Source organism: Cydia splendana, chromosome 4 (assembly GCF_910591565.1).
Source record: "Cydia splendana chromosome 4, ilCydSple1.2, whole genome shotgun sequence".
In the NCBI taxonomy this organism is placed as follows: Eukaryota; Metazoa; Arthropoda; class Insecta; order Lepidoptera; family Tortricidae; genus Cydia; species Cydia splendana.
The window spans coordinates 8,178,425-8,194,272 of record NC_085963.1 but is presented as its reverse complement, the minus strand read 5'-3'; the positions used below and the strand labels follow the sequence as shown (position 1 = coordinate 8,194,272).

At 37.3% G+C, this 15,848-nt stretch overlaps 1 protein-coding gene across 2 annotated transcripts; it reads left to right on the top strand.

The window, feature by feature from the left end:
- The first annotated feature begins 451 nt into the window (after positions 1-451).
- Positions 452-8,781, top strand: LOC134789484 (UPF0489 protein C5orf22 homolog). Of its 2 annotated transcripts, none has more exons than XM_063760062.1 (4): positions 452-520; positions 6,629-7,498; positions 8,185-8,430; positions 8,642-8,781. In XM_063760062.1, the coding sequence occupies exons 2-4, from the start codon at positions 6,692-6,694 to the stop codon at positions 8,738-8,740; spliced, it is 1,152 nt and encodes a 383-aa protein (XP_063616132.1). In that variant the 5' UTR covers positions 452-520; positions 6,629-6,691; the 3' UTR covers positions 8,741-8,781. The 2 variants fall into 2 exon arrangements, with proteins under 2 accessions (XP_063616132.1, XP_063616131.1); XM_063760061.1 differs by lacking the exon at positions 452-520 and adding an exon at positions 647-780.
- The last annotated feature ends 7,067 nt before the right edge of the window (positions 8,782-15,848 follow it).

Here is a 15,848-nt window from a genome sequence, read left to right as displayed (position 1 = left end):
CCATCCCCCTCAACTGCCGGAGGGTCTTCAATTTTTGTACCCGTCAACTGCCGCGATAAAAAAAAAGTGATATTGTGCAAATGATATAAAACTCTATTTGTAAGTGTTTAGATCTCAAAATTGTAAAAATATAATACAATAAATTTGGTGACTGATAAGGCACAAGGCAGTTGAGACACTTTGTACAGATCTGGGACTAGGCAGTTGACGGGTACAAAAATTGAAGACCCTCCGGCAGTTCACAGGACTGGTACGGATATGGCACTAGGCGTCCCAAGGGTTAAAATAAACAAACTGTATTAAGATGAATAGTACAAATACAAAGTAATGTATTATGAAACGAAATTCCTGGTTCTGTATGTATAGTTTGGACCGAAGACCAATGCATCTTTATGAGTAGAAAAATACACTTTTTTAATGTCAGGCGGCCTAAAAAAACTAACCTATAAGCTTTATGTTTGTAATGGATTTAATTGTGTTTTCTTTATGATGTTTTAATCCTAATATTCTCTTAAATACAGTAAGTTACTTAAATTTACTATGTTTATTGATTCATTGTCTTACAGTCACACATAAATCACCTACCTAGTTCCGATTTTATGCTCTTAGGCCGGTTGTAGACGTCCAGTGTTTTCGCCGGACCGTGTTACGTTACGCGACTACGTCCAGTTTTGTATGTGGCTAGCTGGCTACCGACAACTACATCCAAGGAAACAAGACACCGTCGCCGAACCCGGACGAGCTATTTTTTACGTACAGGCTATATTATATTTGTGTATGGTATGTTATTTATCTAAAATGTAGTTAGTTGGTATAAAAACCGGCCAAGTGCGAGTCGGACGCCCGAAGGGTTCCGTACTATTACGCAAAAAACGGCAAAAACAATCACGTTTGTTGTATGGGAGCCCCACTTAAATATTTGTTATATTCTATTTTTAGTATTTGTTGTTATAGCGGCAACAGAAATAGACCATTCATGAAAATTTAATACAGCCTGATGACAGACAGACAGACAGACGCACTGCGGAGTCTTAGTAATAGGGTCCCGTTTTCACCCTTTGGGTACGGAACCCTAAACTCTCGCCAAGACAAATCCCAAACTTTAATTAAATCCCAACTAGATTTCAACGCTCGCTTGGCACTCATATAGATCTCAATTCTTTTGCCAGCAAACGGCAGAGTCAACAACAATGCATATTCTTAATAATGAACTCGGCTCTCATTTATTTATGGTTTTGATGGGATATCATTACTTATAGTACACAAATTATTAGTATTCATCATAGTTGATTTTGAAACTAAACTTTACTTTTGCTATTACAAATTCGATAGGTGCTTAGTGTGAAGGTCATCTGGAAGTGGGTTAGGTTTTTGATATTAGGTGAGTAGGTCTGTCAGTCAGTGAGAATTATCCCGATTTTTAGATGTTTGTATCTTAATTACCAGTTGAGCTATATTGGGTTTCTACACAGGGTACAGCGGAAATAAACACAAAATGAAATGATATAAAACTACAGAACAAAGTAAATCTTATGTATACTTACTTTTTTTAATTTTATAATAGTATAAAATCAAGAATATCGTATGTTGCATACCCTTCATTATAGAGAAAAATATTGTATAACAACTACTATATGCTTAAACACAATATTTTATAAGGACAATATAGCTTTGTTTTTTTTTGTGTGTTATTGATTGATTGATTCATTTATTTCTTATTGAAAATGTACATTAAATTTTACATGTCAAAATAAAATGCATTCACAAAAAGATCATCACGACAAAATATCAATAATAATAATCTAAAAACAATAAAATAAAACAGTAATATAATATAATATAAAACGACTTTCTATAAAATAGAAAAGAGTAGGTAAAAAGTAAAAATCAGTCAAATTAATAAAGAATATAAAAAATAAAAATGTCCAAAAATAATTATAAAAATATTTAAAATATATGCCTAGCCTAGGTAATGTCAATAGGTTAAAATTAATATATTACAATAATAGGAAATGTGTCAATCTACTAAATTACTTTTTATAAAAATAAAAATATACTTATTAAAAAATTTAATAGTCAAGATTTTATTCTTTATAGTCTTTGACAGAAATAGCCCAGAAATGAAATTGGTTAACTGTACATAATATACCTAGAAATTTACTCTAGGGGAGGTAAGGTAAGGTACCATTGGGCAGTCGGGAGGCGGTCCCCAACCTCCCCTACTTCCTGGAATAACTATAGCTCGATCTAAAAATAATATGTGTGCATTATTTCCTAGAATCGGAAATGCCGTTATTTTATACAAATAGATTTAGAAATCGATCTACACATGTGTTTTGTAAGAGTAAATACTAACAACCTCTGGCTGATATGATGATGATGATGATGATGAAATACTAACACGCAAAACGAGTTTAGTACGGCGACGCAACCGATCCTCCTTAATTAAATATTGATAAATAAATATAAAATGATGTTTGTTGATGTCCGCTAATATTACAGTAACATCTCTCCTTACGTTGGTATCACCAAAATAATCGTGAACACTGCTACTAAAATAAGTCGAATTTGCGCATACCATAGGTACATGTGGTACTTTTTATTAGTGCATAATAGGTAAATTTAAATAAATAGGTACATTTTATTATATTAGTACTTAATTTCAGAGAATGGGACAAGGGCAAGAGAATGATGATGAGTACCTAATTTCAGAGCAGGAAACATTTGAAACCGGAGTTAAAATCGTAGTTATTTCATGGACAGAGAACAAACAGCTCACAATTTATTTTAATATAATCAATTCATCATCATTAACTTAAGAGTCAGTCAGCTCTTAAGCCCAGTGAGCTCTTGTCAGTGGAGTATCTACCAGCTCTCTCTATTTTGCGCTATTTCTTTGACTTTTTGATACGACACGACCCCTACTTTTTCTTTCACGTGCTCCAAAAAGCTGCGTCTGGGTTCAGTAAATAAATAAGTTTTTGGCAATAATTTCATTTTTAGTACAAGCTTTTATCACTGACTACTTTTCTTACGACAGACAACTAATACTCATCGAGACAATTCTAAAAACCCCTAACACAATTCGGTTGCGTTGTTTCATCACAGAGTTCATATGGCCACCTCCTGTCTCCATCATCAGATCAGCTCGATGGTACCATAATATTGAATTGTCATCTGATTTAACCCTCTGCGACTGATGTGCGGTCTATCAGACACCGCCAAATTTTTTTTTGTTGCTATGTCGGCGTACGGCGCGATATAACTCCTTCCTTCCGATGCCGCGAGTCGTTCCTTCCTCAAACGACTCGCGGCATCGGACAGTGATGCCCGAGCGGCAATGTGGTGCATGCATCGGGAGATATGAGCTGCGGGTGTCCCACAGACGTGAGCACAGCAATAAGTCCTGGGTCTGACAGACCTCACCTCATAAAAATATGTACTTGTTCATAGTAATTATAGGGTCTATCAGACGTCACCTCACAAAAATAGTAATGTTTCTATAGTGTCTGAGAGACCTCACCACGTAAATAATTATATTTTACATAGTTGATCGACGAAAATCCTTTAAAATAAGTACCAACTTCAGGACTGATTAGTGCCTTATTCTGTCTTTAGATTTTCTCTATATTTTTTAAAAGTATAAATATAATGTTCAAAAGAAGGAAAATTAATGAAGTTACTTGGAAGTTGTTGATTGTTAAGTTTTTTTTCTTTTTTTGTTAGCCTAAGTACATATTGTAAGAAACTGGGATGTCATTCAAATTTATTATATATTACTAACAATATTATGGATCTCTGGATTTGAAAAAAAAAATATATATATATATAAGTATATATATATCTTATGTATTTTATTTTTAACGTATTTTACAATTGAATTTATTAAATTATAAATGGATTGATTGTTATATAAAACAATAGTTACCATTTTGCTATTAGTTTATTTTTAATGAATTATCGAAAATGAGGTCTGATAGACACCACATCAGTAGAATCTCTCTAAAAAAGTCACCACAGTTGCAGAGGGATATACATGCATGCAATATTTCAGCTCAATCGGAAACCGAGAAGTGGATTAAATTTAACTTGCAAGATTTGATTACAGACAGACAGACAGGCAGACAACGGTCAGGTGAAACTAAATAAAAGCTTGTACTTAATAACTAATATTAGCCCTTGATTGTATAAGTCTCCGCTTCAAGGGCCACCGGAACATTCAGCCGTGTCCATCGCGGCTTCCACACCTTGACCCAGGTGGGCAACAACGGCGCAATGGGTCACGGGGGAGGGGCGCGGGGTTATGTTTGGGCGGCGTAGTAGCGTAGTGATGTCACGACGCGCAGTATCGACCCCGGGCGCCGTCACAACACCCCCCCGGCCCTAAGAGGGGTTCTACGCCTCAAAAACATTCACGGATGTTTTGAAGTAATGCTACGAACCTACGTCGAACCATGCTCGTGGGGCATGTCTTATTAGGTCTTGACGTCTTCTATCAACAAGACACGGTAACAAATACTCGGATAGTAAACGTTAAGCAAACTTGTATGCAGAGACTTCAGCTGTTCAAATATCAGATAAACATGCTTGGTGTAAAATTGCATTAAGCAAGTGCCTAAATAAAGTGATAATGTCTGTATGGGCATTTTCACTTAAAAGTGTACCATTTACTTTTTTTCGAAAATCCATTAACTCTTGGGTTATTTCTACTCAGAATCACGAGGACTATCGATTTAAAAAGAAAAAAATGTGCCCCAAAAAAAGTGGCAGTTGTGTAACACATTTTCACATAGAGTCTGTGCGAAAAGAGAAGAGTCGTGGAATGTATGGGGCCCTATACATTTCGCGACTCTTCTCTTTCCGAACAAACTCTTAAGTAGATTTTGTATGAACCGTTTCAAAACTGACACCCAAAATAGGTATGAAAAACTGGGGACACTTTTTTTCTTTGTCTCATTCAATAGTACTCGTGATTCTGAGTCTAAATAACTCAAAAGTTGATGATTTTTCCAAAACAAGTAGATGTTACCATTTTTTCTGAAAACCCCCGTATACTTGAGGAACAAGCGGTAGAAGCCACCCCACCAATGGTGTACCCACCATTGGCGGGATGGGATATCCTTAAACTTGATATAAAGACAGCTGCAGCCCTTGGTGGCTTTCCTACCAAGAGTAGTTTACGGCTAGCCGGATTGGCTAGAATGGGTAGCATCATTATGCTAGACTTACTTTCTGAGGTATTATGCTAGGCTTTTTTTACTTTAGCCAATTATTGCTTTTTGAAAATGCAATAATTTTATCGTTCTATTTACTTAAGTCCATCACAGAAGTAGCTATATAATATATGTATATTAATATACTATAAACCACAATATATATACCTACATATAATATTATATAAGTTTAGTATAACTAAGCACCACAGACGATAAAGGTACCAAAATACCGAGTTATATCACAGAATAACTAATAAATAGTACTACCGAGTTATATCGAGTGACGTTATATGGAGTTTACACTGTATATATTTTTGCAATCATAAAAGTCGTTGCTGTCCTAGAGAGAGAAATATATATCGATTACAAAGTCACGTCAGAATAGGAAGGAAATATACCAAAATATATGGAATATATACCGAGCTATAATATATTTTTGTATATCAATAACTATTATAGCTGCGTCTGTGACGGGCTTTATACTTAGTGACGCTGATGGTAAAGATGTGATTCATCTACTTTCATTAACTATTCGAATCATAAGATGGCATATTGAGGGCTCAGTTTTATAGGGCACTGGCACGTACTGTATAACTTTTATACCTAGTGTGTTTATTAAGAGGTTGACGGAAATCGAAAATTGCCAACGGAATTTAATATGTATATATTATTCCATTAACTCGATAAAAATGTTTATAGAAGACGCAATAATTACTTCGATGTTTTAGGTGTTTATCCGATTTTTTGCAGCGCCGTCTCTTAGGATACAATAACGCTCGCTCCAAATTCTTAATTCTTGGTTTAATTGCTGATTTCCATATTCGCACCATAGCAACGCAAAAGTCCAATACCTATAGGCTATTTTGTTTTCGAAGTCTCTTTGTATTTGTTAGCAAAGTGATCCTCCCTTGTATATTTTGCGGGGCGGCGCCTTGACCCAAATTTCGACCCGCAGAACAGACAGTGTAGGCGAGCAAAAACGAAGCTTTGTTGGCTTAGTCAAGGACCCACTGTTGAGACAGATCATAATAATATTAGATTATTTAGCTGGAACACTCTGTGACATTCAATATATAGAAGTAGAATATGATAACTGTTGTATCTAAGAATATTTACATCGATTTCCAGACGGTCTATTGTGCATATGTATGTCTAATTATCTACCTTATGTCAAAAACATTCGAGGTTTTGTAAGATTTCTTAGAATATTTTATTTAGGTAACACTTTGCATTAGTTTTCTCTCCGTTAACTGAAGTGTCGTGATCTACAATGGGTACCCTTTTATCTGTAGTGGCGGGCGTCATAATAAATTCGAAGATAAGCCCGAGTTAAAATGGCTTACTTTTTCTTCAAGAACATCCTACTAGAACTAAGTGCCACTGTAATGTAAGTGATCATAATAATGTTTCAGATATTTGTATAAGGGTTCCCTTTGCTAAATCAAAATTGGGAATATTCTGATAACTGGAGTGCAATGGCGGGAAATGGCGAGAAACGAAGCGAGCCGCCCTTGAAGCGCTACAAAAAAGTGCCAGTTTATGTAGTGGAGGAACACAATGATGCCTTACAGTTTGTTTACTCCGCCATCGGAGGAAAAAAATTGCCATTGGAAGGAACCACGCTACTTCACTTCGACGCTCACCCTGACATGCTTATAGATCGTAAATTGAAGGGTGCCGAGGCCCGGGCTGGCAGAGAACTGTTGCCTTTGTTACAAATAGAAAACTGGATAGTTCCCGCGGCTGCGGCCGGACATATAGACCGCGTTGTATGGCTACGGCCGCCTTGGGCAAAACAATTCAAAGATGGCTCTCGTGTCATAGAAGTCGGCGATCACCCGGTTAACGGCTTACTGCGCGTTAACAGCAAAGAACCATATTACATGTCTGATGCCCTCTATTCTTCGAAACTCGACAACAAACGAACCTTTACCCTAACCGTAGCAGAAGTTCCCGACCCGAACAATACAGAAGATGAAACCGATATGCAAATACTGGCTAAAGAACTAGCAATATCGCGCCCTTATGTTCTCGATATCGATTTAGACTTCTTTAGCACGGGAAATCCCTTTCTATCCCTTTATGAAAATATACAACTGTACGATCGCTTGGAGCCAATCTTTGGATTTAAATTTCCCGATAGCGACGATAACGAAAATGTAGAGAAATTTGTGAATTTACGTGAAAGGCAATTGAACGAACTCGAAAACTTATTCCAGCACCTCGAGGAACATAATAATTTGGAGAATTATGAAGGTGAAAAGACGGAGACTTTTCAGAAAGTAAGTGAATTATTTTATGATACTTGCAACAGACGTTACCTATCGAATACTTAATGGATATACTATACGTAGTATGTATTATACCTATATACTATAGGTAGTGAGAGAGTAACGTCAGGGGTGCGAAACTCCTGACTTCGGTCAAACTCGGCTCCGCTCGGCTCAGCATTGCTCCGAGCAATTATTAGAGTTGGCACCACTTGACTTCCTTTTGCGTGCACGACCACAGATAAGATAATCTCTTGATTTTTGACAACCCTAAATAGCCGAAAGGGATAGTGCCATATATTAGAAAGGGACAGCATGATTCGACCCTGAACCGCTGTCAAACTTCGTTTTTGTAGGAAGTTTCCTTTCTGTACGGTAGTACTATTCATTACTCTGTGGTAACGTTCTCGGATGACGTAAAAAATGACCGGACTGTTACTTATAAAGCTTAACGGGAAGGGCATGAGTTCAAATTTGATAGGGAAAATCAGCGATGAATCACAATTATGACAAATATTTCATACTGGCGATCGATAATTCCATCCATTTATGTATTGTTTTAAGTATTAGTTAATTTATACTCCACAGCACAAGCCTTTTTCGCTTACGGTAGGACGAAGTTGTGCCTAATTTACTTTTTACGTTTGAAATAACTTGTAACACCCCCATTGACATTTTCTTTTCATAAATCAGCGTAGGTTTCAGATATCGCCTCTGCAGTGTTATCCGAAGCTGGGCGGTTGGGCGAGCCACCGAACTGGTGGGCGGTGTACGCGGGCGGCTGCACGCGCGACCAGGGCGGGTTGCCGCATCATATTAGCACAGAGGAGGAGGTGCGACATAAAATGGATAAGATCATCAGACCATTGTTGAAAGCTTTGCCGCCACCTGTTCTGGTGACCGTCGCGAGGTCCACTGACGACGGTTACTGCCCTCCGGACCAGGTAATATGACGACTATTCTGTTTTATTTTTTGATCAGTAATAAAGTTGTGCGTGCTATAACGCTGAGAGTAGCACGATTCCTCACTCTATCTGGGCGAGTTTCCGCAGTAGTTGCAAGCAGTATATAATATAATTAGTAATGAAAACAGTCAATTTAAAAGGACCGTTATTAAAATTGGCCGTTTTCAAATCTTATATTTAATTGTTACAGGTTGACTACATTCAATCTTTAGTACTCCATATGCTTAAAGAAATTTATGATACCGATGAACCCGAATATTATTATTTAAAAGTGAACGCCGAAGATTAACGATATTATACAACAATACGGATATAAGTGAATTTATTATGTATTTTTCAGAGAAGGTTACCAAATACAGCATAAACACTACATGCATGTGTTTTAATTCTTTGATGTAAAAATATCGATGTATCTATCAGTTGCTTGAATTTTGAGATGGCCTATGTACAATTAGCAAGCAAGCAAGTTATTAAGGAGCAGCATCACAATCCTTGCATACAAATTAAATTAGCTAGAATATAATGGAATCCAACATGGCATCACAAACTCAGAGAGAATCGGGTACAGACAGAAAAACCGGCCAAGTGCGAGTCGGACTCGCACACGAAGGGTTCCGTACCATTATCTATAAAAACGGTCACCCATCCAAGTACTGACCCCGCCCGACGTTGCTTAACTTCGGTCAAAAATCACGTTTGTTGTATGGGAACCCCACTTAAATCTTTATTTTATTCTGTTTTTAGTATTTGTTATAGCGGCAACAGAAATACATCATCTGTGAAAATTTCAACTGCTATCTACGAGGGGTGTTCAAAATATTCTCGGTATGAAAATGAAAACAAACAAGTACGAAAAGTTTGATATTTTTATTTTTCAATATACTCCCTCCCTATGTTCATCCACTTAAAAGATCGATCAATTTTTTTTAAATCCCCGATAAAAATTTTTTTTTGTCTTTGGTGTAAAAATGCTCCTCCACTGCCGCCTTCAATGCTTCATCATCAGAAAAAAAAATTCCACGCAGATCCTTTTTAAGATTGGGGAACAAAAAGAAGACGCTGGGGGCTAAGACCGGACTATACGGTGGGTGAGTAACAGTTTCAAACCCACATTCAACAATAGCTGCCTTGGCAATATGAGCAGTATGGACGGGGGCGTTGTCACGCAGAAGCAGAACACCTTTGGTTATCTTTGCTCGCCTCTTTTCTTTGATAGCATCCTTTAATTGACGTTGAATGTTAGCGTAGTACTGTCCTGTGATATTTACACCTTTTTCTTTATAATCGATTAGTAATATTCCTTCAGAATCCCAAAATATCGTGGCCATGACCTTGCCAGCTGAAGGGACGACCTTGAACATCTTGGGATGAGCTGAACCCTTAATGTGCCACTGCATGGACTCTTGTTTACTCTCTGGGTCATAATGATGAACCCAGGTTTAATGTGATCTCCAGTAACTATTCTTTGCAGCACCTCATCAGGATTTTCACCGCACAGGTCAATAACATCGGAACTACACGCTACACGACGCATGTCTTTTTGAAGCCGAGTCAGCATTCGCGGAACCCATCTTGCACTTACTTTTGACATATTAAGATGGTCATGGATAATATCATGTACGATACCAATAGAAAGATTGGTTACTTGAGCTATAGATTTTACCTTCACTCGACCATCTTCCAATATAAGTTTTTCCACTTTATCAATATTTTCTTGTGAAGTAGCTACTACAGGCCGACCAGGTCTAGGGTCATCTTCAATACTAGCCCTTCCACCCTTAAATTCGCTTGACCACTTTTTAATGGTAGATAAAGAAGGAGCAGACTCACGGTAAACACAATCCATTTCCTCGTCTTTTATGGTTTTTTTTATTTTTACCCTGTTTTGTCGAGAATCTTATGACGCATTGATGTTCTGATTTAGTTAACATTGTCAATTCGCACATGATGTTCATGTTTGTTCAGCAATTGCAGAAAAACAAAAGAACATCTCGGTTCGAATTATACTTTTTTTTAATGTCAATGAATAAACCTTAGCGGCCAGTAACAAAAGAAATTTTAGAAGAGGTTGTAAGATATCAATACCGAGAATATTTTGAACGCCCCTCGTATCACAGTTCGTGAGATACAGCCTGGTGACGGACGGACGGACGGACTGACGGACAGCGGAGTCTTAGTAATAGGGTCCCGTTTACCCTTTGGGTACGGAACCCTAAAAACGGAGGCTTATTCTGAATAAAAAAATTGTTACGTTTTAAACCTTGAAGAATTGAAGATCGCTCAGGCTGATTGGTGTCTTTGAAATGCAGTGAACGTCGTGAGCAGGGATCGGATAGCGGTATTTTTAGAATTTTTTCGTTCTTTGTTAATTATTTCATTTCTAATGGGGCAATCTAATAATACGAAGTTGTTACCTAAAAACACAACTGAGTCCTACATATCGAGTACCTATAAAATAATTCGAAGTATATGGTTATTTCGAAGTTTTAGCAAAAAACCGGTTCCGATCCCTGGTCGTGAGTGAGATGCACTCTTATCACCAAGATGATCGTCACGGTCGTATCAAAACAAGATCAAATCCATAACACATCAGAATCGCCCTCACGCTTACTAAAAGCGTCAAAAAAGCAATCGCGTGTGTACCTAACAAAAGGACCTAATATATACCTAAACCTAAAATTAACAGTCTGTTAATATTTATCAGCAATCAGCACCGCTAAATAATGAGTCCCCTGATTACGAAAAGCGGGAATGCCCTCATCCAATTCCGTCTGGTATAACACTGAACACATATAGTTGGAAGTTGACCTCTTATTTTCGAGTTAACAAGTATTTATTTCGGAGTTAGTGAACGCATTCGTCTGCGAGCTGGGCGGGTGCCGAGACAATCAGTTACCGCCCGCCCTCGGCCGGCGCCAAAAGTAACTCGATATATTGCAATGCAAAACATATTCATAACGACTTTATACCCTCATTTACATGAAAAAAATGCTATAAAGCTGAGATTTTGGAACGATAAATGGCCCTTTGCTATAATGGGTGTAAAATATTTGGTTGGGTATATTTAGTTTTTTATTTCATTACTTGCGCCGTAAACATAAAATGGTGCTTGTTATATGCATAATGAATTGAGGTAATTGAAACAGAATTATTGTATTATTTTTAGTGTAAAATGTGAAGCTAGAAAGGCTGGATAGCTCGCTTCATAGGAGCGACTGACTCTGGCAGTCATATTAAGTTTGACCTTTAGGTAACAGGTAAGGCAGAGACCACGGATTTCCATTTGCTACGATCCTGACATATACCCCTTTCGCTTCCTTCACTTTCATTTCTCATACACGCTCGCCGGTTTAGGGTGCTCTTGACCTGAGCTTTCTTCAGGATTTCCCCGATCTGATCAGAGAAAGTCCGCCGAGGTCTACCCCTTCCAACTCCCACTTCCACGTCTCCCTTATACAAGTAATACACTCTCTTTGTTAGCCTTCTTTCACTCATTCTTTCCACGTGTCCAAACCATCTCAATATACCTTTCTCAATTTTTGTCACTACAGCATAGATCTACATTCAGTCCACAATTTTCCCTTATCACACTGTTCCTAATTCTATTTAGCAATCTCATACCACACACTTCTCAACGCTCTCATGTAAGATATGTGTATTTACCTATAATTTATAGAATCGTGCCTTTATTACAACGTACGCACAATTGCAACATAAAACTCGTTGGTAAGAACGCTCTAAGCCAGTTAATAACCACTGGGCTGCTAAATGTGCGCAGTTAGCTGCGCGAGACTTTCGACAGGTCACGTCAATTAGCAGGGCCACAAGTCACCAGTGTTTGTACCTACTGTCCGTGCCAAAAATATCTAAACATGTCGCGCATGTCGCAATGAAGTCATGTTACAGCCGGCATTAAAGATGTTGATGTGTTTTGTATTCTATTGTAGAAAAGATAAAATTAAACAACCTACCTACCACGCTGTACAGCTGTGTGCTGTGTGTGTGTGTGTGTGTGTGTGTATACGCTGGCTGTAGGTACACACTCGTCGAGAGCCTCTCACCGAGAGTCTCGGGCCTCGGCACGTACCGCACCGATCCAATCTGAGGATCTGGGGATCTTTCTCTATAAGACTGACAGAGAAAAATGCCCGCAATTTGCGAACTTCGATTTTCGCGGTTAGAGCCCAGATAACAGCGAGACGAGACGAGAAGGGAGCAGTATGTACGACACACTCGTTCTCGGCCTGTCTCGGGGTCTCGACGAGTGTGTACAGCCGGCATTAAACTATCTGTCAATCACAAACTTGAAGTACCTAATCGTGGTATTCGTGGTGGTTGTCCCACTCATAAACAAACATTGTAACGTGCGAATGATACTAATAACACGGTAATACGCTATAATAGGGTATCATATTAAGAGTGGAAAAACAGTATGATTAACAGTACAGCATTGGTGTGACCGGGCAAATAATTTAGCCCTTCGATTGGGGTTAATGGGGGTCAACTGCGCCCCGATCTGGAGACATTACATCATGCAAGACTGGCTCCGGCGGCGTAGATATCAATTAAATGCAATAACGCCGCTTAAATGTATCAGAGTGGCCAGTGTCTCATGATACCTATGCAGAATAGGCTGAATAGGCAGCCCTCGTGACTTAGATTTCGGATGATTCATTTGTTTTGGTCGTTGTGTTGTTTTGGACACGCAAAATTACGCCATACATGCATTATAATTATTATAAATATACATACACAACTTCTGTTTCGAGTTTCCGCTCTTGATTTTCTCTATACAGAGTAATAACAAAAATGCTGATATTATATGGCTTTACGCGGTGTGGGATTAAGCTAATGTTCCTGTTTAACTGACGTATTTTCAGTCAATCGCGCTAAATTTATGTTTCGGAGAGTCTAGTGGCCTATTTTATAAAGCTACAAGTTACAATTTACAAGCGGAAGTCTCGTTCTAACACATAGGGTTAGAAAGAGACTTCCGCTTGTAAATTGTAACTTGTAGCTTTATAAAATAGGCCACAGGTCTCCATTTTCAAGCACTAACAGTGTATGAGTAAACATCATAGATATCATTATTATGTCAGTGTACCTACGTTCGAATTGGTCTCTAAGATTTTTTTTTCATACCAGAATTTATTATTCTCGTATACATAGAGCCTTCGAATGAACTACCCCAAACCATTACATCTAAGTAACAATATTTTTAGGTATAGGTATATTTATACGAAATTACATACTTAACTCACATAACAGGTACCCGTACCTATGTATAATACTTACCACTTTTCCACTTATAAAGGCGATTTATAATTTCCTTTCGGGCAGTAGCACCTTATTGATACCAAAGACATATGTAACTCCGTATAAGATGAATAAAGTCTAAGGAAAAAACGTGCCTCGGAAGTCAAGAAAAAGTCATTCTCGGACAGATGGCGCATACACCTTTGGCCTATCCTCGGCTAGATGGCGGTGACGACACCATTTCATATTTAACAATTTTAAAAACACAGGTATCAGTGAATTAACATGGGTCAAAATGATATAATTTGTAGTCACAGTAAATTTACTGCCATCTATCGACACACAACCAAAACTCAAAATGAAAACGTATAAAACTATCAAGAAATTAATATATATGGATAAATGATTTTATTATTTTTATATCATTTTGACCCATGTTCATTCACTGATACCTGTGTTTTTAAAATTGTTAATTTACTGTGACTACAAAATTTACTATGACAGGACCCCCCTATACTATCTATTCTCTTTGTTGATACCTAAAAAAATACCTAGTAAGTGGTAGGTACTTAAGTAGATATTTTTTACCGAGACCGTCACATTTTTATCACTGTTTCCCGGCCCGCGTTTACGACGCGTCATGATTTATGTATCTGCCATAATTGTAATTCAAAACATGAAGCACCAAGATTATAAAGCGTTTTATGAGCCCATTATGAACCTATTTATATTTAGGTACATACTTGTACATGAATATAATAAGTATAATTTGACAAAGCAGTAAATTAAACGTTAATGAGAATAATGAGTGATGTTACCGGTTGCTTCAAATATTACGTAACTAAATTTATTTTTATAATAATTAACATTTATTAGGTATACCTACTTACATTAATGTACATTTATCCGGCTGATAAAAATGAGAGGTGACCATATTCGTAGACGCCTGTATAGGCAATAAAGGTAAATCAAGCCCCTTTTGGCCTCTTGTACCTATGTTATAGCGATTTCCTTATTATAAATTAAATTTGTAGTAGGTATAACGCAAGGTTTACAGCCACATTTTTGAAGTGAAAACTTCTTTAGCGGCGCTGAGCACTTTTTGAGGTGGGGAAAAAATCATAAACTCGAGACAGCGTAACGCGCTGACGTTATGTGTTACGGACAATGTTATTCACCAAAGAACTTTAGTCATAACGTATCATAATCAGGTCAATTATTTAAAACTGGACTTTTATATTAAGCAATAAAGCTCAATGTTCTAATCTTGTACGGGCTGAAATACGAGGATCTCACAGTTACATTCTAACTTTATATCACTCCAATATAATTCAATAAAGTTACATCTTGATGAAATCGCTAATAAAAGTGAACTCTAGTGCTGGTGAATAAAACTCAAAATATCATGACCAAATATATTTAGATGCGAGGTCTGCAAGGTAACTTTACAATTTCTATTCGAATTTTAAACAATTAACGCTACAAATTTAAGCTCACTGGCCAGCAATTTCGGAACTAAAGTTTTTCAATAGAAAGGAGGATGGGTCAATTATACATAGTGCTGCAGACATTTTGGACTAGTCATTGAGTTTTCACTTCTGTCGGCACTCCCGGAGTGCAACCCGTCGTTTTTTCTTTGTTTGGGGACCACTAATCTAAACAAGAATTACAGTTTGGCGAAACCATATAATTGTAATTGTGTATGTACTTTTGTTAAAAAAAAAAAAAAGTTGGTTACTTATAATATCAACGAAGAATGAAGGTATTTTGACGGGTAGGTACTTCTAACTTCAAAAATTAGAGTATTTTTCCTAACTTCGTACCTACTTACGTGCCTAACTTTATGCACTGTTGCTCTCGCGCATTAAAATATGTAACTAATAAGTATGTGTTAAATAACGTCGGTTTCTTGTTTATAATTATTAATTTATAGAACACGCACACGACTAATAACAATTTTTTTTTTCAAATTTCGATTGGACGTGATTTGATTTAGCAAAATGTTACTTAAATCATGCTATAACATCACACCTAATGGGGCCGCCTGGGCTGGATTCTAAGTATTCTCACATCGTTAAAATCATGATTAGATTTTATAAGAATAATACGTTTTATTAAAACTTTATTTTACTGAAATGTAT

What these genes read in the sequence shown, in the direction of transcription:
- LOC134789484 (XM_063760062.1), top strand. Translation starts at nt 6,692, where the DNA reads ATGGCGGGAAATGGCGAGAAACGAAGCGAGCCGCCCTTGAAGCGCTAC. An exon ending in AGACGGAGACTTTTCAGAAA is followed by an intron (nt 7,499 to 8,184) that starts GTAAGTGAATTA and finishes AAATCAGCGTAG; the next exon opens with GTTTCAGATATCGCCTCTGC. An exon ending in GTTACTGCCCTCCGGACCAG is followed by an intron (nt 8,431 to 8,641) that starts GTAATATGACGA and finishes TAATTGTTACAG; the next exon opens with GTTGACTACATTCAATCTTT.